General features: G+C 42.2%; 1 protein-coding gene across 8 annotated transcripts in view; it reads right to left on the bottom strand.

Moving 5' to 3' along the window:
• Positions 1-27,892, bottom strand: part of LOC109972874 (CUGBP Elav-like family member 2) — a 28,313-nt gene extending 421 nt beyond the window's left edge. The window contains exons 1-12 of one of the 8 annotated variants that reach the window (XM_020622128.1): positions 27,736-27,892; positions 13,202-13,398; positions 8,107-8,189; positions 6,428-6,476; positions 5,803-5,937; positions 4,856-4,935; positions 3,572-3,733; positions 3,159-3,222; positions 2,311-2,445; positions 1,544-1,669; positions 995-1,171; positions 724-867 (exon numbers count right to left, since the gene is read on the bottom strand). In XM_020622128.1, coding sequence (XP_020477784.1) covers positions 724-867; positions 995-1,171; positions 1,544-1,669; positions 2,311-2,445; positions 3,159-3,222; positions 3,572-3,733; positions 4,856-4,935; positions 5,803-5,937; positions 6,428-6,476; positions 8,107-8,189; positions 13,202-13,398; positions 27,736-27,848 — 1,465 coding nt within the window. In that variant the 5' untranslated portion in view covers positions 27,849-27,892. Of the gene's footprint in view, positions 1-723; positions 871-994; positions 1,172-1,543; positions 1,673-2,310; positions 2,449-3,158; positions 3,223-3,571; positions 3,734-4,855; positions 4,936-5,802; positions 5,938-6,427; positions 6,477-8,106; positions 8,190-13,201; positions 13,399-24,641; positions 24,706-25,194; positions 25,513-27,735 lie in introns of those variants that run through there. The other 7 variants (XM_020622119.1, XM_020622113.1, XM_020622103.1 and 4 more) reach the window with 7 other exon arrangements.
• Positions 27,893-27,899: the final 7 nt, after the last annotated feature.

Genomic DNA, 27,899 nt, shown 5'->3' on the forward strand with positions numbered 1-27,899 from the left:
GCATTACCCCACAGTGAAAACTGACAAGTTTTTTTTTGTCTAGAGGAGAGAATTGTTGGATTTTCACTAGAAAATAAAAAAAACTGTATATACTTAAAACTATATAACTATACTGTTGAATCCATTGTTGGTTACAGTAAAGATACCAAAATAATAATCCATTAAAATGTCTGCTATATGTTGTCAAATATTTGAGTCTTTTCAGAACACCTGAGCAGTATTAACTGAATGGCATGCTTTAAAGCACTAAAGCTTCAGCACTAAGCCAATTAATGTTGCATAACAGACTTGCTTGTGCAGCACCGTTCAACAGGGCAATGCCTCAAGCTGAGCATGTTAATGAGGACAAAGGACCTGAACTGGATTGAAAACAACTTGCTATTTTTAAGCCCACTCTGTTAATGTCTTTTTGTCATTTCTATTTCAGACCGTTTCTGTACAGTCTGACACTAGAAAGCCATTTTTAGACTGCTATAGGAAAAGTTCTCTGTGCTCACCTTTAATCTCAGTTTGTGATATGGACATATAAACACTAGTTTAGAAGTCAGTTTTGGTTCAATATGCAGATTACATATTGTGGAAACCTATGGAGGGGATCCAGTAAAAATCCTGAAGTGGTACCAACATGGCAACCCAAAATTTTATAGATGAAACACCAGGTTGGTGAAGTAAATCAACTGTAGTAAAGAGGCATTCAGAGACCAGCAGCACCACCACACTTACCGAAGCACTTGCTCAGATTGGTCTGTTTGTCAATGAAGACTTTGGCAGAGACCACATTTCCAAAAGGCATGAACATCTGCAGAAGATCCTGGTCCCCAAACTCCTGGGGCAAGTGGTAAATGAACAGGTTGGCACCCTCTGGCCCTACTCCATTTGGTAAGAAAATCAGAAACTCAAGTTAGACATAAATTTAGATACAGGTTCATTAAATGCTATGAAAACAGACAAACCAAGTGAGAATGACACATGAGCATGCTGAGGATCTGTTCACCTTCCTTCTGGCTGCCAGCAACGCTCTGCTGGAGTAGAGACTGGCTGTAGAGGGAGGGCAGGGCAGAGGCTGTGTACTGCTGCATCCCTGAGTAGGCCTGGGTCAGCGTGTCCATGGAGCTGGCTGCTGACCCATTGGCCATGGAGGCTCCCAGTCCTCCATTTAAGGACCCCATACCTAAAAAGCAACCAAACTGATTTATATACAATGTATATGTACAACTCATTTTATATACTCATAGCTTGCTTTGTGCCACGCTTTCCCGTTGGTATTCTAACAAAAAGGCCCTCTTGCACAAATGTGGCCAACAAAGAGCCTTGCCAGATGACACTATACTGACATTGAGCAAAGGTAATTTTTTTTTTTTGCCAGATGACCCTGCAGTTTTTCCCTGTTGCGTCTTTTTTAATGTTTTGTCTGTCTGAACATAACCTTAGCAAATGGCTGCCCTCTAACACATTCAGCAAACACAAAAGGGGAGAAAAAATAAAAAATAAGTCACTTAACACAAAATGACATTTTTCTAGCTAGTAGAAAGCTTATTCTCACCACTGACGCTGCTGGTGAGTGCGTTAAGGTTGTTGAGGCCCATAGAGATCCCACTGAGACCCTGCAGGGTGCCCAGAGATGCCAAGGTGTTCATGGCAGCACCGGCACTAGACCCTGCTGAGCTGGCTGCTGAGAAAGACAGTAAAAAGGACATACGGGTTATCACAGAGGTACACTTGCTCATGTTCAAAACAACTCATATCACTTTAAATGTCTGGCATCTTTGCCACAAACAGTTTTGGTTATTAGAGGATGACACAGCAGAGGGGGCAGTTCTTAATGAGAAGTGGTCATTATCACAGCAGCAATATGCCAAACTCAGACAGATGGAGATGGACAGATGTATATTTACACAGATTAAAGGGAAATGGGAACTTTCATAAAATTTTATATGTGGGTGATTAACTCCCATAAAATAAATGAGAAATGGCTGAGGGTCGTTAGGCAAATAGCAGAAGAGGTTTGCAGAGCAGTTGGTCGGTAACATCAGAGCAGCAGGAGGGCTGACTTCTACATCTCACACTGGGTGAGGAATTTTTATTTAAACATATTTAAAATGTTAAGATAAACTAAAACAGCCATGGATTAATTCAGCAATAAAGACCAAACAAGGTCAAAAGCTCAGCAAGTAAACATCCATAGACAATCCAACTGAGCTAAAACAACCATGATCATCAACACTGTTAAAAGGGTTTGACTCATACTGGGCGTTTAATACAGAATGCATGCACATAGAAGAAATTCAGCTCATGTTACTGTTTAATTACCTGGACTGGCCAGAGCTCCCAGCGCTCCACTGTTTGTGGACAGGGTGCTGGTGGTAGTCGGGCTGCCAGAACTTTGGGCTGCAGCCGCAGCAGCAGCTAGTGTGGCCAAGTTCTGCAGCTGAAGGGGATTTACTCCTGCTGAGAGAGCGAAGAGACAGGTGGTTAATAAAGACTTGCACATTTATGTTCATGTTCTTGGAGAGAAACACTTCTATAAAAAGTCTAGAAGGGAAGCAATCTAATGTATGCTAGTTATCTTCTAGTTGGACTAGTTTCTAGCACTGCTGCCCTTCATTCACTCTTCTTGGTCAAGGTGCCATCTGATGCATTCTCAGAAAGGCTCCTTTCATCATCTTTGTCTGTAGTATTGTTTTACCAATCTTGTTTAATTACATCTGTCACTTTTTTTTTTTTAAGTACAATAATTAACTGTAGTTTTACACAGCTTTGAGGGTTGTATTAGAGTGCTTTATTAATCTCAAAAGGAAAATGCAATATTAGGTTCAGTATCAAGACTTGAAAGTGTATTTCATCATAAAAAACAGCCAGGGTAGTTATAAAGCACAATGTGTGCTTGTTCCTGCTTTAAACATTATTTCTCAGATTTATTTCTTTTTACTTTGACCATGTTCACAGTGATGTGCCATTCATTTCTCTTTAAGAGGCCTGCACAGGCCTAGAATAGCAGCACCGACTACTAATGTGTCACAAAGAGAAAAGTGATTTACTTAAAACCTTGTAGGCGTATAGCACTGAGTCACAAGGTCAGCGACATAATCGCTGCCTTGTTCATTTACAAGAGATGGCTTAAGAACCATGGTCTCAACATCTGAAAGGATTCAACTCACCTCCTAACCTCTGTAAACTACTGAAACTGCCTTGGTTACTGGTAGACGTGGCCTGCTGGAGCAACTGTTGCGGGCAAAGAAAAAAACTGGATTCAAGAATCAAACAGTGGATACAAATTTGCATTGGTCACTGAAAATGTGTTGATGGCATCACTTTTTTCCCCCCACACCATGTTGTAGATTTAATTTTAAATAGATAAAAATGACACTGTTGCCCATCAATCCTCTCTCTCACTCACAAGGACAGTTTATTTATTACACACTATGTATTGCTATACAACGTTCGGTATTATTCTTGTACTTGCAGTAATTCAACATACAGCTAAATTATTACATTTTTCAGAAGCTAAACATGACATAATATATGAATGACTGTGCATATCAGCAGGATTGGGTGTTTAAGTGATACTTACAGCTAGGTACTGCGGTGTGAGGGTGCTCAGGCCAGCCAGGTTTCCCCAGGTAGAGGCGCTGTTGAGCTGCTGAATCTGCTGTACTAACTGCTGCTGCAGGCGCCGCTGCTCCTTATCTCTCTGTGTGTCAGCAAACTTCACCACCAACGGTGAGGAACAGCCCTGAAGCAGCAAGAGGTGTTAGACCAGTTCAGAAGCACACAAAAGGTTCCACATTTTATTTACCAATATACAACCACTGCAAGGAAATTTTCAAATGAGAGGCATTATCTATGCCTCAGGACAGTTTCATGACCGTTGCATAAAAGCTAACAAAACAAGATGACAGCTGCCATGCATAGCTGAGCCAGGCAACATTACAAAAAGGGGCACACGACATTGCTGCAGACAGTGAATCTTTTGCACGCTGAACTGAGTTCACAGACAAGCAGGTAACAGATGGAGACAACACTTAAAAAAACAAATTCAAACAAGGATATGTCAGCAGACTAACAAAAAAAATGCAATACAATACACACAATCACACAAACTGACAAGGCATGCGGTGTTTAAGTATTTTGAGAGTTGATAGCCAGACAGGGACCAGGCTGGACAGGGAAAATGGCTTCTGCACCAGGAGCACCTCCTGTAGTAGCTGAGAACTGGGGAGGTCATGATATAGGGGGAAATGGGTAGCACCACCACTGGGGCCTATGTTTAATCTGGCAGGAGGAGTGTTATGTTTGGCTGGGCCCCTAATTAGACTTGGTCTGATGCTTCACTGGGGAGCCTCTGACCTGCTAGCTGTCACATTACTGCTGCTCCACTTCCACAAAGACTCCATTGGCTAACACAAGGATATGGACCCAGTTTTGGAAGAAATGTAATAGGGTTGCAGCTCCAATCTCTGCTAATTCCTTGTTAACCTATATACGATGGTGTGAGCTCTTTTCCCTGTGGTCCAAAATATAGATCAATTATGATGGCTGGGCTCTAAAATATGACCAGAATCAATAAGAGATCCATTTGGTCCAGCCCAAAATTAGAGACGACAGCAATTCTCTTCACATCTTGTTAGCTCTGGATGCAGCAGCTATGCGAGAGGCAATGTTTCAAGATTTATTCAATTATTTTTCAGACAACAACGTAATTTTATAATTAGCAAGAGTGGTTTTGGAAATGACTCATGCTCTGTGATGAATGGAGGCCATCTGCTTGGACAGGTTCTTTTCAACACAAGGGGGCAGCAGAATGTATGAAGGGAAAAGGGGAAAAATGAGAAATAGGTGCTAAGGGGTACAGTACCTCCATAGTCTGAGAGTGATGCATGGTTTTGATTGCATTCTGTGCCATTGCCCTGGTAGCAAATGTGACAAACGCACAGCCTGTAAGGGGGGGACAATAGGAGAGGGGGTAGGGACAAGAAGAAACAAAACAAGACAAAAAGGTTTGGACAACTCGTTATGAACACCCCAAAAACAAACAAACAAACAAAAAAAAAAACATTACAGTACAGAAAATGGCAACTCCCAAGCACACAGAACCACCCTCACTGTTAGCACATGGAGAAAGAACACAACAAGGAGAACAGTAACACGTGTCATGAGCACAATGATCAACGGATTAAACTGACACCCGAAGAGGCTCGACTATGTGATGTCATGGTTAAACACTTGATGTGATTACACAAATATACACTGAAAGGCTTTGATTTGCTGACATATGTTAGGAGTGATTCAGTTCATTTCAAATTGTGGTTATACTGTGTACATTTTCTAGAAAAAGACATTCATGTGTAGTGAACTATTTCTACTGAGGATTAATCACATACATCAACATGAGAGCCCCGTGCCGCCTGCTTTCTGCAACAGAGAGCTATGTTGGAGATGCCACGACAGGCTAATTCCAGCCTTTGTAGAGTGTGATGAAGGAGGTGGAAAGGGAGGAGCTAAGCCGCTTGCCAGCTGAGCCCATGAACACCGGCAGCCAGTGGTTGCCAAGGCGACAGGCCATTGTGCTGGACAGCAAGTGCAGTGGGCCTTCACTGTGAAATGTGGAGGCTGAGTGTCACAGTGACAGGAGAATTGACTATGGAATGGGTGCCAGTGAGGGCGAATAGCACTTGATTTGAAGGTGGAGATAAAGAAAGAGGGAGGGGCCTTTATAAATACTTGATGAATATATACACTCAGCTACGCTGAAGGTGGCAGCAGCGAGGCCAAGAACATTGCCTGTACTGAAAGCACACCCACCTCTGCTCTGACCATCTGGACCCCGGAGGATTCGGCACTCTTCGATCTGACCGAAAGATGAGAACATCATTCTGACCTCATTCTCGCCGTATTTTTTTGAAACCATTCCAATGAAGAGTTTTCTGTCTTCTACCGCTGCATAAGGATGAAAAAGCTCATAAGTAAAACCAAACAGTTATGGAGTTATGAAAGCGGAAAATACATCAGACGCTAAATCTTGCACCTCTCTCTCATTCAAGCTTCTTGTAATGCTGCCACATTTTCTGCCTCTCAAGGTGCCAGCCTCTTGTACATATAATTGCAACGTGCAACTTTCCTCACTGTTACCCCCTTTCAACAGATGACTCCTTCTTTTGTGCTCTCTGTTCCTGGTCTATTCTTCTCTCCTCAGTGCCTTTTGAAGCCCTTAATCCACCCAGTCCTGATACAGAAATTGTGCATTGGTGCACACTCCCCGAGCCAAGTTCTCAGGCCTTCATATTTTGGCATTACACAGAAGCCCAATCCAGCCCCTGCCTCTTTATTTAAAAACTCACACACCATTTGTCTTGGCTAAATTTTCCTGAGACACCTCTGTATGCTCCTATCCTTTGGCTGGTGTCACCATGAAAATGAACTGACTTACCACTTGTTTTCTCACTGTCAGCGGGTTTCATCTGGATAGGATGATGCATCTGTGGAGAGGGAAGGATAGAGAAATGGTTAACACTACACTTGTCACCATCAACTAGGCAGATTTTTGGCCTCATCACAAAGGTCTCATTGCTTCACTATAGTTCTCCCTACCCCGCCTTCAAGCATTAATCTACCTCGTTTTGTTCTCACCATCACTTCTCACCACTGCCAGGTTCAATAGGCAGGAGTTGATGGTGGTGATCAAATTCTCCAGTATCCAATTTCTCTTCTCGGTACAACATGTGATATGATTGAACTTATTGATTCTTCCTGTTGACATTCCTTGTCCTCCTTAGAACTGGTTTACAAGCAAACCAATTCTGTATCACATTCAAATGTACAGTGAGTTTTAGAAATTAATATACTAGATCTTAGATCGTATTACATGCAAACAAGGTGTGGCAAATCTGAGCAGTGAAAAATCTCAGCTTAAGACAGACATTTCTGACCATGTCCCTGTTTCACAAGCTGTGGTCATTATGTGAAAACGTGGAAGCAGAACGTGTGTTAGTAAATACTCAAAATGAAAGTTGCTAAGTGAATATACTTTTAGTATATTTGCCAACCATGAAATTGAAAGAAGAAACCGATCTAGCCATGAGGTGATTGAGCAGGCTGTACTTATGATAGGTGGTGGGTTCGTTTTTGACAAGCACTAAAGAGAAGCAGACAGATGGCCTGCTCAGTATGGGCACTGGTACTGGCTAGCGTCACTGACCAAGGAGAGCGAGGCACGGGGGGGGGACAAAAACAAAACAACAACAAAAAAAAACCAGGAACAGGGAAACAAGCTTTTCCTGTCACATAATCCAACCCAGCCACCTGCAGTCAATGCCAACAACAGTACGACTGAGAATTGGGATTCGAGCGCTGAGGTGTTACTCCACACTTTATTTGAAACGTCTGGCTGATTGATAGTTCTCTGGTGGAGAGAGTCAGGCCTGTATACTCAGCCTCCTACACTCATTTATCAGCCTGGTTCAATATTTACCTGTAACCTCACTGGCAGTGGCTCCTTTTTCAGTAGACTGTGCTATTGATTTAATTGACAGCTCGAGTTGTTTGGTAAAGATGCAATTGATTGCAAGAAGAGTAATTCAAAACGGTGCATAGACAAGGCAGATTTGTAGAGGTTTAACAAGCACTTATTCCAGTTGACTGAGCTTTAATCTCTATAGATAAATCAGGCGAGGAATTAAAAGGCCGCACACACTCTCAAGTCTTCATTGTTATAAAAAAAAACCTCAACTTGCCTCTTTTATACCTCTAACTGTGGGGAAATAAAAATGTAGATGTGCATCAATGATTCATGAAAATAAGCATTAATAATATGTTCCACTTTGTGGCAACCAGGTCCTGTGTCTCGGTGAACAACCTTCTGCCCAGTCAAGCACACTTTACCTGAAACTCGTGTGCGTGTGTTAGATTAGCTTATCAGTTCACTGTGTTGAGGTTCAGGGCAGTCCTCGGTGTGATGTTAGTGCATAGTGGGGGCTGAAATATTTCTCAGACCAGACAGGCATTCAGTGAGGCATGAGCTCATTATCAGCCAGCGCACAGCTCAGAGCCTGCACCAGAGATGTACAGGGGCTCAAGCAGCTAATAGTAGCCCATACCGTGGTTACTCACCCCACTTAAGGTCTTTATGTTGTGCAGTGCATTCTGGGCTTCCAGTGCAGCTTTTCTCGTATAAAAAGTTACAAAACAGCATCCTACAAAAAGAAGAGAAACAGTGACAATGGGTGTGGGAAAGAGACAAAACCAGCATTGAAACACAGCTTAAACAGACAGCAAGTGTATTAACATGACTGCTGTAGAGCATAATGCAACTAAACAGATCAAAATGTTTTCCACATATCACCAACTCTTAGACGGTGCACACAGCTCATGCAGGAGCTTGGAGCAAGGACATCAGAGTAATGACAGTTGAAGGCTGTGCAACATGGCCATAGAGATGACCACAGGGTTAGACAGCTGTCATGAGGCACTGATGCACAGTCAACACAGTCTGGGCAAGCCAGGACACAACATCAATCCATCACCAACACATCAGTGAGTGGTGCCATATTACATAGGAATCTAGTCACATATAACATATATAGAGGAGGCATGAAAACAGTACAAAGAGACAAGAAGGAGCAAAAGGAATGGTGAGGGAGGAGGATGAAAAAAAAAAAAGGAGCGGGAAAGAAAAAGTGCCTCTCATCCTTCCGTCCCAGCAGACCGCCAGTGGCGTTCCAGCCTGTCAGTTTCACTGGGCTGAAGAAGTGGAGCACTGCAGCGCCTCTGACCTACATAGTGTGTATTATGCCGTTACTGGAGCTCTCAGGCTGCGGGGAGGGCTGTTGAACTCTAATATGCATCGAGCTGCTCTCTTCTCTCACAACCAGCTGAGCTCTCACTCTCAATGCTGCTTAGGCCTGCCTCCGATTTACTGGAGCTAAATAAACCATTCAGAGACTAGTGATAGTTATCAGTTTTCATGACTTGCAGTAGATGTGACCTAAAAAAAAGCCACAAATCTGATTGTTTCTCAATAAATGCATTGTAAACAACCAAAAGGGAAGTGGGATTACAACAAATTCAAAGAACAATAAGGCCATCCTGAAAGGCATTTATTCGGGCTTTGGTACTAATAATCAACAGACCGGGGGGTTTAGCTTTCAGTTCCCTGTTGAGATCAAACTGCAATACATTTATTACAGTATAGCCCTTTCAGACATTACATACATAACATTGCTGCTTCATCAGTTTGGTCCTTAGAGCTCCATTCATACTTACCCACGGCAATGAACAGGGGCCGCCTACAAAGTGCAACACTGAGCGCGCCTATTACAAAACCATTCACTCTTAGGGTCGTGACACACCAACTCGATGGTCACCCATCGGTGAGCTTCTGTTGGGACTCATCTTCCCAGTGCAATGTTGGCACTAGTCAGACCCTATCGGTAGCTTTTCAGTCGATTTGGCATGTTGAATTGTGCAGTCTGTTTTTCACCTCTGCATCCTCCTTTCTTCTTCTGCAACCAAAATACCAAGGGCAGAGGCCATTGCCATTTGCAACTTCTTAAGAGATATTCTTGATTAGAAGCAGCTATAAACAGCAGTGGTGAACAAAAATGGCTTTGTTTATGCTTGTATTTCTGCTGTCTAACTCTTCTTCTTTCCCTTTATGGGAAAATATGGCCAATGCAGATACCATCATCTGCTGGTAGGAGGAATTATTTCTCTCATGCAGGCACAGACCACACGTGCTGGTCAACCAGTGGCTATAGTCTGTGTGGTGTGTTCAAGTGACACATCGGCACTTTAGCCTTTCCGGTTGCTAGTTCTTTCACATCTTGTCTATTAGAGTAATGCGTAGACTTATTTGGAGATTTGCTCCAGTATTTTCAAATGTTTATCATGTCCCTGGTAGGCTAGTGGTTAAGGCGCAGTGCTCATGCCGCTGTGCCCCGGGTTCGAATTAGGGTTGCGTCAGGAAGGGCATCCGGCGTAAAACACGTGCCAAATGTCAACATGCGAGTCGTCAATGTGACGATTTGCTGTGGCGACCCCTAAACGGGAAAAGCCGAAAGTGACTATTTTCAAATGTTTATCAGTTATCATCGGACTCAGACTGCACTGAAAATTTCCTGCCATCTCAAATACTGCAATTGAAAACCGATTACCTGCCCAACATATCAATAGTCAAATAACTGGATCCAGTTCCAAAGAACAGCTCAAATAAAAGCAATATTGATTACATAAGAAGCAGGTGAAAGACATTATCTGAAAAGCCAATAAATAGAAGATGGCATTGGAGTCTGATACTGCCCCCCAGCTCTCCCAAACTAGCAGACCTGGGAAAAGAAGATGGTAATGAAACTGATGGGTGTGGGGGATGCTGCTGCAACAAACTCACCTCACATAGGCTGAGTTAAGTCGGTTTAACACTGAAATCCCGCACTACTGCTGTTCTAAAGAGTTGCCAATATCCTGCCCTTGTGCTATTCATGCACATCAAGCTAAGGGCAGCATAGCCAGTAGTCTACAAGCCAAAACAACAATGATGGGAGAGTTAAGTGCAGCTGTCGCTCTGTTGGCTCTTCAAGCATTTATTTCGCTTCACACAAAATTGGTTAGCGTTTCTGTGTGCGCAAATGTCTTGAGCAATAACTGTAATCAACGCGTTTGTGACATCAGGAATCAAAACATGGCACTTGGTTCTGACTGCCTGCTCACCCTTTCTATACAGAGCACGTCTCCCCTTTGTTTCGCCTCTGGTACTACCTCCCAAGGCGGACCAAAGGTGCAACGAAAATGGCCGGCCATTCCAGCTTTGCGCCCTACACACAGAAAAAGAGACGGAATAAAGGCACACCAATCCCGCCTTGAAAAGGCAGTATGTAAGGGGCTTTAGATAAAGACCACCGTGATCAGGCCAGATAACCTATTAGAATACATTAACATGTCAATAGGGCATCACAGCTGACACTCCACACAGAAAATGAGGGCTTTGAACTCTTCAGCCTCCCAATGAACTGCACAGTGTTGGTTGTACATTTATAAACACACAGCATAATAAGCATCCTGAAGATTGAACACACTCAGGATTATTTGGTAATGTTTGATGTGTATGCTTTTGTTAAAAAGCCTGACCATGTGAATTCAAATGCTGTCATGGTGACAAAGGGGGTTGCTGTTAGGGTCCTCACACACTGAAGGCTCTTTCTGACCAGTCACAGTGAAGACAACACCAAGGAACTAGATCAAGATAAATAAGGAACTCAAAGCTGATGTCTGCACAGTCATGTTCAAATTTCTCCCAAGGTCTGAATACATTTGAAGGAGAAAAAAAAAAAAAAAAAAAAGGTTAAAATGCAACAGCTTAACAGACAGCGTAAATCACATTTTTCATTGTAAACGAATCTACTGCTATTCTGACTGATGTTTATATGGGTATGAGAAAATCTGACCAAACAAGAATGATAAAAAGGTCAAAAAAGCACCGTCAGCCTTTGCTCTGCTTGTGAAGAAAAAAAAAAAAGATAAAAAAAAAAAAAAAAAAAAAACAATTCAACTAGATGAACAGTCAGGCAACACACACTCTCAAACTGCCTCCATCAACAATTTTACAGATTCATTCAGCTTAACAGAGACAGAGAAGCAGAACAGTGCCAATGGTTCTGAGCACCCCTCAAAAACTACAAGTGATAGCAGTGAACTACACGCCACAGAGCTTTAATGACAGCTAGACGCAAGGGTCGTGAAAACACTAGAAGGCAAAATAGTAGGGCTGTCCCAGATGGGGCAGCACGGTAGCGCAGTGGTTAGCACCGTTGCCTCACAGCGAGAAGGTTCCAGGTTTGGGCCCCACCCGGAGTTTGCATGTTCTCCCCGTGTTTGCATGGGTTCTCTCCGGGTACTCCGGCTTCCTCCCACAGTCCAAAGACATGCAGCTTAGGTTGACTGGTGTCTCTAAATTGCCCATAGGTGTGTGTGTGTGTGTGTGTGTTCGTCTATGTGTTAGCCCTGCGATGGATTGGCGACCTGTCCAGGGTGTACCCCGCCTTCGCCCGATTGCCGGCCCGGATTGGCTCCCCCCCATGACCCCGTTCAGGGACTAAGCGGTAGAAAATGAATGAATGTCCCAGATGGCAATTTTTGGGCTTTGGGCAAGAGGGGCCACCCAAATGGAGACTACATTGAAATTTCCTCCTGCCTCAAATATTTAAATACCAAGACTGAAAACTGATTACCTACCCTACAAATAACTATCCAAACAGTCAACTATTTGGGTCCAGCCCTAATTGACTGGATGATTTATTGGAGAGCTGCTCTGACATTTTCAGACATGTGACTACCAACTAGCAGGCCAAGCTATCAAGCTGTCTCCATCATAGTTTCTTTGCTCTTCATTGCTGGACTCAAAACTGGATTGAAAATTCCTGCCATCTCAAATATTTGATTGCTTAAATTAAAAACAGATTACATAACAAAGGAATATCTAAATAGTCAAATAATTGGGTATAGCCCTACAAAGCAGGTTCCATTTAAATGCAGAGGCCAGCATCAAATATGGTCCAACCACAGCGAAATCCAAGAGGGAGTAGTGCCATTTGCCAAGGTGAGACATCCAGCCAGCAAGGGGATTAAAATTTGGGTGAGGTCATAAACTCAATATAGTTACATTAGGGAAACTTTCACCTGCAGTTAGTTACAGGAGGCTGAGGACCTTCCACTGGCACTTTTCTGCTCTCTGAGACAGCAGGCTTCTACTTCAGTCTCCTCTAATTGCAACCTAAACTGAATCACTCAACTTGAGCACCATCTCTAAAGGTGAGTGCATCGATGGACATCTTAATGGGAAAACTGCAGTGGAGTAACACTTCCTTCATACAATGCTGCCTTTAAAAACAGCAAGGCCAAGTAAAATGAAAAAAAAAAAAAAAAAAAAATTCTATAATACAGGGTTATGTAAAAAGGTGTTTTTGTTTAACCCCAAAACAAACAAAAAAGTCTATTGAATCATTACTCTGTAAGACACCATAAAAACATACATCTTTTTACCATATAATATGAAATGGTAAGAGGCAAGCAAGTGCAGTAAATAATGAATCAATTGTAATCAGATTTCATATTAATCAGCTAATCTACCATACATTTTAAAGTTGAGTATTCAACAACCCAAGCGGTATGGTAAGGCTAACAAATCACAAACTATTTCTTACTCTGATTGTACCTTTGCTTTGAGGGGGATTTTGGGTGCGATCACGAAGGATGTTGATCTGGTGTACAGCTCCAAATGGCTCAAAAAGCTCTTTTAGTTCCGTTTCTGACCAGGAGCGTGGGATTTGTCCAACAAACATCTTGATGGAGTCTGGATCAGGCTGGTCTAAATGCTCCAGTGACCCATTCATCTTGCTGCCGCTGCCGTTGCTAAGGAGGGAAGGAAGAAAGATAGATTTCTGTAATTAGTATACAAGACTCTGCAAAATTAATATCTTAAGTTCAAACCTGAGGCTCTGCATTAAGGTCAATGGAGAAAGATCAAAATTTATCAATAAAGCCCCTTTCAGACATGCACTCCTTTCCACTAACCTGATGGCATCTGAACCAGTTGGCTTCGTGTCTGAATAAGCACCCTGGTCACTTTTCCCTGAACTGCAACAGCAATCTTACTGAATTGGACCAAGTAACTTAACGCAAGTCCCCCGTGTTCCACGGCAGTGGAAAGCACATTTGCCAAGTTTTTAGCGGGAGAACGGGTATTGAGCCACCAATCTTCCGGTTAGGGGACAATTGCTCTACCCCCAGAGCTACCGCGGGCCCAATGCTTAACTAACATATTCTTTACAATAATGGATGATTTAATTCAACAACATACTGATCAATATGAGTGGTTGGGGATAATAGAGCAATGATGGAGAGGAGTGAAATACCAAACTGTGCCATTTTCCTTTAAGGCAAGCCTTAGATATAGAGAATCAATACCCACCAATGTACCCATGACTACAGCACCTTTGTCTCACACACAAACATTCCCTGACAGGGGTAGAGGCACCGGAAACCAATACACAGGCTGCAGCAACACCCATCTACAGGTGCTGCAACAGAGAAATCATGCTAAGTGTAAAGCTTACTCACACCCACTACACACTTGTAGTACAGAAACCAAGAAGGGCTAACAATCAACAGTATAACAACATGGAGACTGTTATACAGTCTCAAAACAACATTGTATAAGTGAGACTGACAGAGAAGAATTAGACTAATGCAGACATGTAAAAATTTTACACACAGACCTTTGGACGCGAGCCATCCATCTCTTACAAATTGAGCCAAGCCGTTCTGCAGAAACACCAAACTCCTTAAGGGACTTAAATGACATGCTAACAAATCACACTTCAGTTGTTATTCCTCTGAAATCCAACTCTATGCCTCACTATGAAGTGTATTTTTCCTGGAGACTGTCAATACATTTGAGTGACGACATAAATAGAAAAAAAGCTCATTTGAAACAAAAGCCTCTCTCCACCGAAAAGGCTTGCATGCCCCACTCCTACCAGCTCTGACAGCTGCACAACAGCACTGCAGAGCTCTAAACCGACAAGAATTGCTGGTTAGCAAACAGATAAAAATTTTGCAGTACACCTCCTCCTCAGGCGCTTTGGCGATGGTACAGAGAGTAACCTACAGCTTCTTCAGCACAGCAGGGAAACAATCACATATTGTTCCCCCATGCTGGAGAACACTATTCACCGTTCCTCTACAGCACAATGGACCAAGTCAGAGAGATGCTTTAGAATATGTTGAAGGCTACATCTGCTAAGGCCACAGCACTTGTGTGTGACACAATTTATCCAGTATTACCAGTGGCACTCCCGACACCATTTTGCTGAGTGCCCTTTAATGAAATCTCACTGTAAAAACAACCCTTTTTAGTTTAAAAGCTAATTGGTGTCACAGGTATTTAAAAACAAAGGCTCAAAATTCAGCTCAATTTACACCAATAAGGCAAAGACACACCAAGGCAAAGGTCTGCCATGAGTCAGGGCTTGTCCTCCCAGTGCGTCCCGCACCATTGGCAGTAGTCTGCCTCCATCGGCAGCTTTGACTGATCCGACCAATTGATTTCGGCATTGGCCAGTTGGGCGTCAGTGAGAAAGAGACCACTGACTAGCTGTTTTGCTTTGCAAACCAATGCAAATAAAGAAAATGGTTTGGGAAAAGCCCCTTTAGTCTGTCACTGTAGTATCCATGATTTCAGACATTTAGTGTGGTTTCTCCTTGTTACCTCTGCAGCCTCATTTCTTCTTCCACAACCAAAAGACCAAGGGCAGTGAACACCAGTGCCATGTACAACGTCTTAGACATTCTCAACTAGAAATGGCTATAAACAGCCACTGTGCTGAATGATAGGCGCTTTGTTTATAAGCTTATACTTCCCCAGTCTAGCTCTTCTTTGTCATTCTGAATGGTGAATACAGATACTGCCACCTGCTGGTAGGGGGAGTTATTTCTGTCACAAAGGTGCAAAACATATGTGCTAGTCAGCCATTGGCTGCAGTCTGTGTAGTGTGCTTAAGCGTCACTTTTTCCAACACGACTGGCCCAGGCAAAGCAGTAATCGGCCTTCGTTGCTGCTAGTTCTTTCACGTCATCTTGGTGTGTTAAACTCCCAATCCCCTTGCAGCTGTGCAGTGGGACTGTTAATGGGCAATGCAACTCCAAGCATGCCTTCTTTAGCCTTACTACCCACGACAAACGACAGTTGTTTACATGACATTTATATTGCTCAAACTTCAGCTGCTGAAGTAATTGATTCAGACCGTCTACTTCCAAGTGTTGTTACATCATGGAACTATATTAAGAGTGAATGAAAGCATAAACATTAGGCACTGTCACACTAAGAGCTTTACTGACACTCTGAAAATGGAGGAAAGAAAACAGTAGTAACAAACTATTTAAGCTTTAGGAGTGTTTTCATGTACAGAGGACCTATGCTGCTGCTCTAGCCTTGCCAAGAGTTAAATGAGAAGATCGATAACACTCACCAGTATATGAAGCATCCACACGCAGCCAGTTAGCTTAGCAAAGACTATAAAAATGGAAATCACTAGCCTGACTCTTTCCAAAGGTTACAAAATCCATCTCTCAGCACATTTAAAGCTCAGGGGGTTAATGGCTGGTCAAGAAGTAGTCCAACTTCTCATCCAACATATGAAACTAAATAAGTGTCTTCCCCAAAATGTTAAGCCATTCCTTTAAAGCTTGTAATTACCTATGGTTATCAGGTCTGTACCTAACTAAGAATTTTGTACGTCGACTTCTCATTTTTAAGTTTAGATATACAGTATATCACAGAAGTGAGTACACCCCCTCACATTTTGTAAATATTTAAGTATATCCTTTCATGTGAAAACACTGAAAAAATGACACTTGGCTACAATGTAAAGTAGTGAGTCTACAGCTTGTATAACAGTGCTGGCAACAAAAGTGAGTACACCCCTAAGTGATAATGGCCAAATGGGGCCCAAGTAGCCATTTTCCCTCACTGGTGTCATGTGACTCGTTAGTGGTACAAGGTCTCAGGTGTGAAGGGGGAGCAGGTATGTTAAATTTGGTGTTATCACTCTCACTCTCTCATACTAATCACTGGAAGTTCAACATGGCACCTCATGGCAATGAACTCTGAGGATCTGAAAAAACAAATTGTTGCTCTGCATAACGATGGCCTAGGCTATAAGAAGACTGCCAAGACCCTGTATCTGAGCTGCAGCACAGTGGCCAGGAGCATACAGCGGTTTAACAGGACAGGTTCCACTCAGAACAGGCCTCGCCGTAGTCGATCAAGGAAGTTGTGTGCCCGTGCTCAGCGTCATATCCAGAGGTTGGCTTTGGGAAATAGACGTATGAGTGCTGCCAGCATTGCTGCAGAGGTTGAAGGGGTGGGGGGGTCAGCCTGTCAGTGCTCAGACCATACGCCGCACGCTGCATCAAATTGGTCTGCAAGGCTGTCGTCCCAGAAGAAAGCCTCTTCTAAAGATGATGCACAAGAAAACCCGCAAATTGTTTGCTGCAGACAAGCAGACTAAGGATATGGATTTCTGGAACCATGTCCTGTGGTCCGATGAGACCAAGATAAACTTATTTGGTTCAGATGGTGTCAAGTGTGTGTGGCGGCAACCAGGTGAAGAGTACAAAGACAAGTGTGTCTTGCCTACAGTCAAGTATGGTGGTGGGAATGTCATGGTCTGGGGCTGCATGAGTGCTGCCGGCACTGGGGAGCTAAAGTTCACTGAGGGAACTATGAATGCCAACATGTACTGTGACATACTGAAGCAGAGCATGATTCCTTCCCTTTGGAGACTGGGTCGCAGGGCAGTATTCCAACACGATAACGACCCCAAACACACCTCCAAAATGACCACTGCCTTGTTAAAGAAGCTAAGGGTAAAGGTGATGGACTGGCCAAGCATGTCTCCAGACCTAAACCCTATTGAGCATCTGTGGGGCATCCTGAAACGGAAGGTGGAGGTGCGCAAGGTCTCTAACATCCACCAGCTCCGTGACGTCATCATGGAGGAGTGGAAGAGGATTCCAGTGGCAACCTGTGAAGCTCTGGTGAACTCTATGCCCAAGAGGGTTAAGGCAGTGCTGGAAAATAATGGTGGCCACACAAAATATTGACACTTTGGGCCCCATTTGGCCATTATCACTTAGGGGTGTACTCACTTTTGTTGCCAGCAGTTTAGACATTAATGGCTGTGTGTTGCGTTATTTTGAGGGGACAGCACATTTACACTGTTATACAAGCTGTAGACTCACTACTTTACATTGTAGCCAAGTGTCATTTCTTCAGTGTTGTCACATGAAAGGATATACTTAAATATTTACAAAATGTGAGGGGGTGTACTCACTTCTGTGATATACTGTAAATCTTATGGCCTAGACCACACGTGTCAAACTCAAAGCCCGTGGGCCACATCCGGCCGGCGAGATCATTTATTCATCTTTTTTTTTTAATGGCCCGGCGATATGAAGCACCGATAACACACAAACTACAAATCCCATAATGCAGCGCAACAGCTGCCTTAACGAACGATAGGCTACCTGCGACCATTCCCGCGTCAATTACCTCAGATCAATCAAGCGTCTATTGATGTATACAACCCTAATTTCAAGTCAAAGCTAGCCCCCAACAATGGCCAAGAGAAAAGTTGATTCTGAAAACAGAGCCTTTCAAAACCGGTGGGAGGCTGAGTATATGTTTACTGACATAAACCCGTGTGTCTTATTTGTGGAGCTAATGTGGCTGTAATTAAGGAATATAACCCAAGATGGCACTACGAGACAAAACATCAGGACAAGCTGAAAAACGTGAATGCAGAGCAGAAGCTACAGAAGGTAGAGGAGTTGAAGAGGAATCTGACATCACAGCAGACGTTTTCACCAAAGCGAAATCACACAGTGAAGCTGCTGTGAAAACAAGTTTTATTGTGGCAGAGGAGAAAATCAGCCTGTCCACTTACTGAGGGAGAGTTTCTGAAGAGTTGCATGATGAAAGTCTGCGACATCTTGTGTCCAGACAAAAAGCAGGTGTTTGCAAATGTAAGGCTTAGCAGAAATACGGCTGCTGATTTTTGATTTTAAGTTCAAGTTTATTTTGGAATAATATTGTATCCTGTCTGTTTTGATTCATATTTATGTTCAAAAAACATTTAGTTTTAGTCTGTTCAATAAATTTTTATCCTGTTCGGCCCGCGACCTAAAGTGTGCTTTGAGTTTTGGCCCCCTGTGATTGAGTTTGACACCCCTGGCCTAGACTTTAAGAAAATCAACTGACATGAACCTCAGTGATGATTTCAACCACATTAACAGTGGTACTCAAATGCAGAAGAGTGGCAAAGACATCTGAGCATTTAAAAATCAAGACAGCTGCAATAGCTAAATTGTGACCTATTTAAATTGCCGATATTTAACGTCAGGCTGCCATGTGGATTTGTTGGAATAACGAGACTTGTATTACTGTTGAAATAATGCTCTTCTAGTCAATTTTTCCTTCCGAGACATGATTATAGCCAAGTTTACGCTTCTCCCGTCAGTTAAACACAGCACATGTTGTCTTTGATGTGCGCCAGCTTGCACTGCTAACGACTCCTCTTATTTATAATTCCTCATTGAAGTGTTTCCCCACGCATTTTCGTTAGCTCTCAGTCCCGTTTGGATGGATGCATGTCGCAGAAACAAATGGTAAACAGCTGTGCGCTACACATGAATGGAGATTGATAAATAAACTGGACACACACAGCATTGTGGAAAACCGGCCACATCATCACAACAGTCTTTTCTCTTGTATAAATAGACCACAATGTTTGGAAATGCTTCTAATAAAGTACTCCCCACAAAGTCAGAGGTCTCAACTATTAGGGGCAGCGCTAACGGTTAGCCTTGCTAGCTTAGCTACCACAAAGGTGACAGCTGCCTTTGAGGATCAGTGTCTGCCAGCAACATATCAGTTTTACAAGCTGTTTAAGTAGTATGATGTAACGTCAATACTGCAGTGGCACTATGTCAAGACAACATTTCTGGCACACACCTTAAACATACTGTCAATTTTCATAGGAGTTATTTCTTCTTTCGGTATGAGTTTCAGTGAAACCGTTCATAATTGGTCCATTGATGTCTGAGTAACCACAATATGGTTTCAGTTAGCATGTTGCTGTTGGTACGTTAAATTCCAGCTAAACTAGAAATGTGTTCTGAGTTGTAGTACAAGTATACAAAAGTTTCCAAAATCCTGACAGCAATTCACAATCCAACTGGGGAACTGTGCTAGGGTTCTACAGGAGCATTTCAAAGATGATTGACTAAGCTTTAAGTACAACAAATGAAACAGTTTGTGTTGTGGTTAGGGATGAATTCCGATAGCCAGTTCTATTTTGGATCCAGTTCCAAGTTGGTGAAATATCCGGGTTTGTGAAACTTCATGGCCAAATGAATCCCTTATCGAACCAGTCATTCGCGTTCTCTATTTAGTTTGCATTTCTTGGCCTCTTGGATTATAATTCAAACAAATGCAAGAATCTAAAGACATAAGCAAATATAACAAAGGTCATTTGCATAGCTTGATGCCACTATGAGCAAGTACTTTTGATGAACAACCCTTTAAACTGTTCAGTTATAGCATTTTGTAAATTACTTGGCTGTTTTACCCAAGTTAAAGAAACCATAAACCCTGCTGTCTGCTTGACCATCATATCCACATAAACAGGTTTTCCTCTACTCACTGACTCACCCCTATCTTAGATTAAATATTGGCATGAAAGGACAGACAGACAGAATGTTGGCACAATTATTGATAATGGTTCAGACTCAAAAAGCCCCCTATGCAGCCAGCAGCCAGCAGGGAGGAAGTCTTTTGCTGAGCTTCCACAAACAGCCCTGTGATGTGGCAGATTGCTGCGCTCCAAGACGCCCCGCAGCAGCTGACAAGTCCTTCAGAGCTATGACAGTTGTATGCTTACTGCGTACCCACCCACAACAACAGGTGATTTATCTGGACCATGTGTCTGTCCTGTTGGTGAGCTCTGACCGTACAAGTATGCAGGCAACACCTCTGCTATGCCCATAATAGATAGTTAGCCAAAATGCCTGGTATTGCACATGATTTTGAAAGCTTAGTGTCATATGTATGAACATAACTCCTCCTAAATCTCCTGGGGTCACACCAACAACAAGTTACATGATTATATTTTGTTGCCACTGCTCATGGAAAGCAATCCCTTAATGCTCACTGCTATTTGTAGTAATTTACATTTTTTAAAATCCATCAGAAATGTATTTTTACAGTTACTAGCCATTTATTGATGTTACTTGCAATGTCAATTAAACCCTCACACTGTTCCTTTAATTAAAATATTGATCAAACAAGTCTTGTTAGGGCAATGTTACACATAAAGCTGACTCTCTGTTTTGAGTAATAGACCTGCTTCTTTGCCCTGGGCTGTTTTGGCAACCAGCAGCACACACTGCTGCCATGCCTTACTGTGGATAAAGAAAAGTAAAAGTTCACACAGAGACATGTAATACTTCTGAGAAGAGAAGGGAAAAAGTCAAATGAATCAGCAGTTTGCTAGTAATTATAAATAAAAAAAAATTTTATTGTCATTTTCCTTTCAGGAAACCAGTAGCCTTTTAAGCAGATTCAACAAGACAGAGAACACCTCTAATGCCTTGGTAATACCTCTAACAACTGTCAAATGCACTTCCTTCATTACTACAATTAGAGTGCAGAATATTCTACAACAGGCTGAACAAGGTTTTGCATGCAGGTTTGAAGTGGTAACTTGACGCTGGCCACAAAAAACAGCAGCAAAACATTGCTGTAGGACCCTTGAGCACAAGTCACTCAGACTTGTGACCTAGGTTTGGAAAAACAAATGAGGCCCAAAAATGTATGTTGTTTGAGGCCAGAAAGCAGAAACAACGTGTTATTCGACTTCCATAATGGCCTAACCTAATCAGCATGTTGTGGTTCTGATGAGGAGTTGGATATTTTCCTCTTGGCATTAACTCCAAATCAGCTCAGTATGGTTTGATTTCATTGTTGCATTTCTCCTGATGAAGACAGACATGTTAAATCAGCCTGTGAATAGGCCAACAGACAGCTGGCATCTGATGACAAGGCCCACACCATTAGCTCCATAATCACATCAAGTGCCCCTGGTGGTTATGGATGATAATACTAAAGTGAAGCTTGTGTGAACAAAAAGTCAAACATCCAGTGAAATCAACTCCAGTCACACCTCTGTCAGGTGAAGCATGAATTTAAATATTCACATTCAGCTCACCAGAACAGTCAGACCAATGCACCTCAAATGAAGAAACAGTCCACTAAAAGCGGCAATTACAGGATTACTTTGATAGTGTGTGCTTACTACAGAAACTCAATCATCTACAGCCCTAACCTATGATGAGTAACAAAACATCTTTAAATCAATATAAAACTCCACCTACTAAACGGGCTTTTTTGTATTCAGCTTATGTCTACAAATATTACATTTCTCCGAGATCACTCTCCCAGTCAGTACATCCTACATTACAGACACTCAATAAGGAAGCAACGAAATGAAACTTCATCATGATGAGCCATTACTGGCAGGTGTAGAGTCACAATTTCACAAGTGTTAAGTGACATACTGTGCTGTGGGACAGTTAGAAAATAGCACATATGGTATGGACATGCAACCAACGATTCTTTTCATTTTTTTATAATCTTACATTTAATAATTGCCCTTTTTTTTTATAACTCAGCTCATGATGATGATGTATACAAATAGACTGTTTTAACAGACTGTCAGACCACAACCAAAAATGTTTATTTTCTAACAAAGAAATACATCAAATTCTCACAATTGAGAAGCTGAGTTCAGAAGCTTTGGCATTTTTTAAGTCGAAAATACTTGTGTTCCAGTATAAAAATGCACTCTCACATTCTGCACACTTAAAATGGCAGACAATATCCTGTAGTGCACTACACACTCAAGAATGAGTGATTTTGCATAAAGCTGACAACTGCACATGCAAGCTTTCTGCCTCAACCCATAAAATAGTTTGTGTTGTTGTCACATCCTTTCAATCCAATCAATTACTGCATTTCTTGACTTTTCCACTTAAGAAGTGCTTTTTCCTCAACCAATCAGCTGGTTCCACTTCATGTGGACTGCAGACATGGTCTTCTAGGTCACAAGCATGCTGACCTGGACAGTGAATAAAATTATGCCAATTGATATCCAATTTCAGACTCAAGCTCAGTGTATTTTGCTGCTTCAACATACTTACAGTGTGGACTTTCTTAGTAACTTAACAGCCACAAACTACTGACACATTTTAGAGACATAAGGGGGGGGGGGTGCATCTGGTATTATGTAACTCTGTCCCGCAATATCTTTATTTGCAAAGCTTTCACAGGAATTCGCTCAACCTTCGATCCAACCACCCCACACTGAAGATAGGGAACATAATTATGAGCCATACAAGGTTGTGCGTGTAATACTAGGACAGACAGTCTTGAAATTATTGCTATGACATGCTAACAGCAGGAGTAGAGGAAGAGGTGACAGAGAAGATCAGAGCCCCCCCCACTCCCACTCTTGGCCTCCAACATCTGGGTGCATGGCACTCTCCCTTCACAGTGAAGGAAGAGAAGAGAACAGCTGGCCTGAGCAGCCCACAGACCCAGTACCAATATACTACACCTCGCACTGATCAGCAGCTCCCTGACCACAACAAGAAGAGATCACAGTGACACTTAGCTTACTGACAGAGCACCATGACTGTGTTGGCTGCCAAAGGATCACGCTTAAGCCCTAGTAGTCACTCTGTCTGTCAACAATCAGAGGAATAAAAATCAACCAAATTTAGCTGGAGCAAGATCTAATCATCACCACGCTGCCGGCATGAGAAAATCTAAATAAAAAATAATAATAATAATAATTCCTTTAAAAGAGTGACATAAAAAACCAACCATGCATTTTTAAACCCATTCATTTTCACATGCCTTCCTGGGTGTGGGATTAAAATAAGAGGTAGGCCTGCAACTAATTTTAATTATCAATTAACCTCAGCTGATTAACTTGCCTATGAAATGCAAGCAAATAATGACAATGCCTATCACACTTCCCTAAATCCTAAGGTAAAGTATAATTTAGCCATGTAAAAATTAACAAATCCTCACACTAGGGAATGCTGGTCATTATTCATTGAAAAATTACAATTAATCAGTTATTAAAACAGCTGCCAAATATATTTTTGGTTTACCCGTTTCAGCTATAGCCACAAAGCTAACAAAAGTCATTTGCATGCAGTCTCTGGTGCTCTAGGACATTGTGATGGACATGTTCCATTGCTTTGTTTTATGGACAAGAAAATATTTGGCAGATTAATCCATAATGAAAATAACTAGTAGCTGCAGACCTGATACCTGTAGGAGGAAAATATTGTAAAAAGACAGAGGCTTAGTTCAAGACCTGACCTTACAGCCATTCATACAAAACACACTGACATAACCTAATGGCAAAACAGTTTAAAAAAATAAAAATCACTTGCAAATTAACACTTTGATTATGAAATTTCTTTAAGTGCCAGAACATGAACCCAAAGGCCCAGGCTGCTGCAAAATGACGACTCGGGAAGTGCAAACATTTAAATTGTTTTGCGAATTCTGTGTGTAGGAATGTTTTTGTCAAGCAGGATTATCTTACATGTCGAGAGTGATAACGTGTGCTCTGTGCTTGATGAACATTTTCTCCCTTGTTTACATGCCCTGTCACAAGATCTCCATTAATGACTCAATAATGTAGAAAACTACGTGTTTTGTGCCGTTGGGTAAGTACTCCACACTCAACATGGACGGTATCACCAATATCCGTGGATTGTGGCTAACCCTGTTAGCTAGCTGCGTGGCTAGCAGAGAAACGGGAAAGAGGGCGCCAGGCAAATTGAGCCGAACTGTGCTGCCCACAAACAAGTTTCACTTATACTGCTGAGTTTTAGACAACAAAACTGAGGAGGAAACATAGAAAACAGATCCCTAAACTAGTGTATTATAATACAACTTTATAATCAACTTAACACGGTAACTCTATTGACTTCCCTTTAAACCTCTGAAAGCCTACCGTTTCAATCGAGCACTCATCAGGATAAGATTCCTAACCTTAATAACCAACTAGTTAAAGTACTCAACAAGACGGTGGCGCTATACTGGTAAAAGTAAAGTTACTAAAAACACCCAGAGCTGCTGTTTTTCTGGACTGATACCGAAACATGCGATCTCCGGAAGCACATGTCACTTGACTAGTGTAGCACGCCTAGTATCCGAGACCGTCGCTAGCAAATTGTTTTCTTTCCGTGTTAGCCCACAAGGTGTGTGCGTTCTGTCGAGGAGAGTAGTGTTAGAATTACTTAACCGAGTTTTGTTGTGGTTATATCTTTTATTATTAGAGTTACACAAACTACTTTAACTCCAAGTAAGCGTACCGTCACTGTTCGTATCACTAGCAGTGTTAGCATCCCAGTGGCCAGTTAAGCTAGCTAGAGCTAACGTTAGCCAACATCAACTCCCAACGCGCCCCGAACTATTTGTATAACGTGTAAAAACACTCCCAAATTTTTAGGTTTCTGGTGGATAGGTGTCCAAATGCAACGCAGATCGATAGTTGGAATACTCACATTGTATCGCTCGAAGCCAATAACCGACTTTCGGTGAGAGGGTGGAAATCCAGGTTGTACGCCGAAGTCATGCTCAAAACAACGTCTATCTAACAATGAGAAGCGACGTCCGCTCACTCGCAAGAGACTCAACTCCTGCGAGACGGCAAGAAGACGAAGCAGGACAGGTGCAGGGAGGGGGCGTCTTCTTCAAAAGTGCATGAGCGAGTGAGAGGCACCGGAATCCGCCTTCCTTCTAATTTCTCACTCGTCCCCGGCTGAAATAAATTCAGGCAGCCGCTGTCACACTGCACACCGAGCTGCAGCAAACCAGAGGCGTGGTCTGTTCAACAAAAGTCTGAGAGCATGCTGTCTGCGGCTGCTGCTTCATAGCTTTTACCCCAGTGTAAAATTACTGTAATGCCCCTATAGGGACTGGCACGTGGTATTCTGTACTGAGTTTACTGACCTATTTGCAGATTGTTTCATATGCTGTAAAATTATGACGTATTCCTATAATGATTCCTACAACATTTCAGGAAAACAATGGCACATTAAAAATATAAAATACTGTCAAGCCCTACTGTGAAGATAGGTTAGTCTGTGGATGAGTCAGGGATCTTACTATCCTTATTAGAAAGCCATTTAAAATGTTTAAATATAGTACCTAGGTCATTACCATGGAGGTTAATAATGCTGTCCTGTTTCCATATTTACCCAGGACTCTAAATTAGGCGCCTGGCTTTTTAATTGGGTTACATAAATAAATAAGATAGATAAATATCTCTAGCTTGTTTATTGCCTTACATTGCAGATAGGTGCATAAATCCAATCAAAAGTGGGATGGTTAAAGTGCACTTTTTCTTCCTGTCCTCAGTTTTGCTTTTCCCCAGGGTCATAGGTTATGTTCCTCTTTGTGCTGGGCTGTTGTTTCCCTGGGGGGAGGGGGAGCCTCTCTTCTTTTGTTATGCTGAACTTGCAGGGTGAGGCTTGTATGCTTTCATAGCAGAGAAAGAGGCAGAGGGGGCCTAGCCTAATTAACAAACCATTTATTATTGCTCCAGCAGCTGCACAATCCAAAAATATTATTCATAGCGAGTGTTAAGAAACAACCCACTAATACAATCCAACTTAATCCTTGTGTCCATAGCAATTTCAAGGCAACCTGGCACCAGTACACAGTGTACTATAAAAAAAGAGGTCTGTAAAAAGAAATTTATGCATAATGTGATTTGTGACCTATTTTGTCATATATGCACACAATGAAACATGCATTAACATTAAGACTGAGGGCCTACCACAGGAAAGATAGTTTAACTGTCTCTGGAGAATCAGGTTTCAGTAAAATGGAGGAGCCACGTATTTCCTTCGACTCAATTAAATCTCAGGGGATCTTATTGAATAGGTTTGTTATAAAAGGAGCAGGATTTTTGTAGAGCAGCTCCTGTTTCCAGCATGGGTACAGTGTGTACAGTACAGTTTTCTGTACAAAACATGATGCTTTTGCAACAGTTTATTTCTACCATTTGGCATGCATCTCCTTGGCTTTTCTAAGAGATTTTTGTTGGAGTGGATTCAAGAGGCAGATGCCTTGTCGCTGAAAACATTGAATACTAGCCTCCTATTCTTAATCTCAGATTATTTCTACTGTAATCCTATCATAATCCTCCACACTTAATATGCTTTTGTTGACTACTTGGAATGTTTTTCCTAATGCAGTAAAACTAAAGACATCACCATCCAGCATTTAAATGTGTGAACTTTCCTGACAAAAAGCACAGTGTAAAAAGTATGGCAGCTTCAAACGCAAAAGGGCCACCTCATATCTTATTAAACACATCATCTTGAATTTAGCACACTTAGCTCTTCCTTCCATGAAAAGCATTTGCAGAATGGCGACCAACTATAGAAATCATAAAATGGAGAGAGGGAACTTCCTTTTATCATTGCTTCCTAGAAGAAATCTACTGTCAAGATGTGCAAGTGGAAGCACCTCCTGATCAGTTTCCAGTTCCACTAAATTTATGCAAATTCCACAATGGATGCAAATGTTTCTTCTGGTTCTTTTAAAGATAACTGGTAGGCTATCTTTTGCTGTTTTTGACCGAGGGACTAGAGTAAGGCCTGGGTGTTGTTTTTCAGTGGCCAGTGTGGGCCATAGACAAACACCTGCATCACTGACATGTTCAACTTTATTTATTTATAGTATCTAACCTTTGTGGAACTTTCAATAAAAAAGGAAGGCAAATTGAATTATGTGAGAATGCAACAAGGTATTGATTCTTCTATTCCAATAAAACTATTTAAAACTAAACCGCTACAACCTGATGGAATAATAATTTTGAACAGGCAGATTCACTAGTTTCAAGTACATGGTATCAAGGTTCCTGAAAAGAAAAGAAAAAATCTATGGACACCAGAAGAACACCCTGCCCTCACTCGCAGCAGGGAGAACGCCTCAGCTGGAAACAATACATCCTATGACAATATCCAGCCCAGACAAAGAGGTAGTCCAACTATAGAGCTAGCCCAGATTTGAATGAGGGGCCAACACCAACATACCTCATAGGCAGGTCCTCATTCCTGACAGAGATCCCGGCCACAGAGGGGGGACAGCGCATGCTGTTGGCATACAAACTCTGCACCAGGGCCAGCTCAGAAGAGTGTTCCAACATCGGTGCTCTGGAGAAATCCACCCGGTGTAATGGACACTTTCTTCTCTTTCC

The sequence above is a fragment of the Monopterus albus genome, unplaced genomic scaffold, assembly GCF_001952655.1.
Source record: "Monopterus albus unplaced genomic scaffold, M_albus_1.0 scaffold7.1, whole genome shotgun sequence".
Taxonomy (NCBI): domain Eukaryota; kingdom Metazoa; phylum Chordata; class Actinopteri; order Synbranchiformes; family Synbranchidae; genus Monopterus; species Monopterus albus.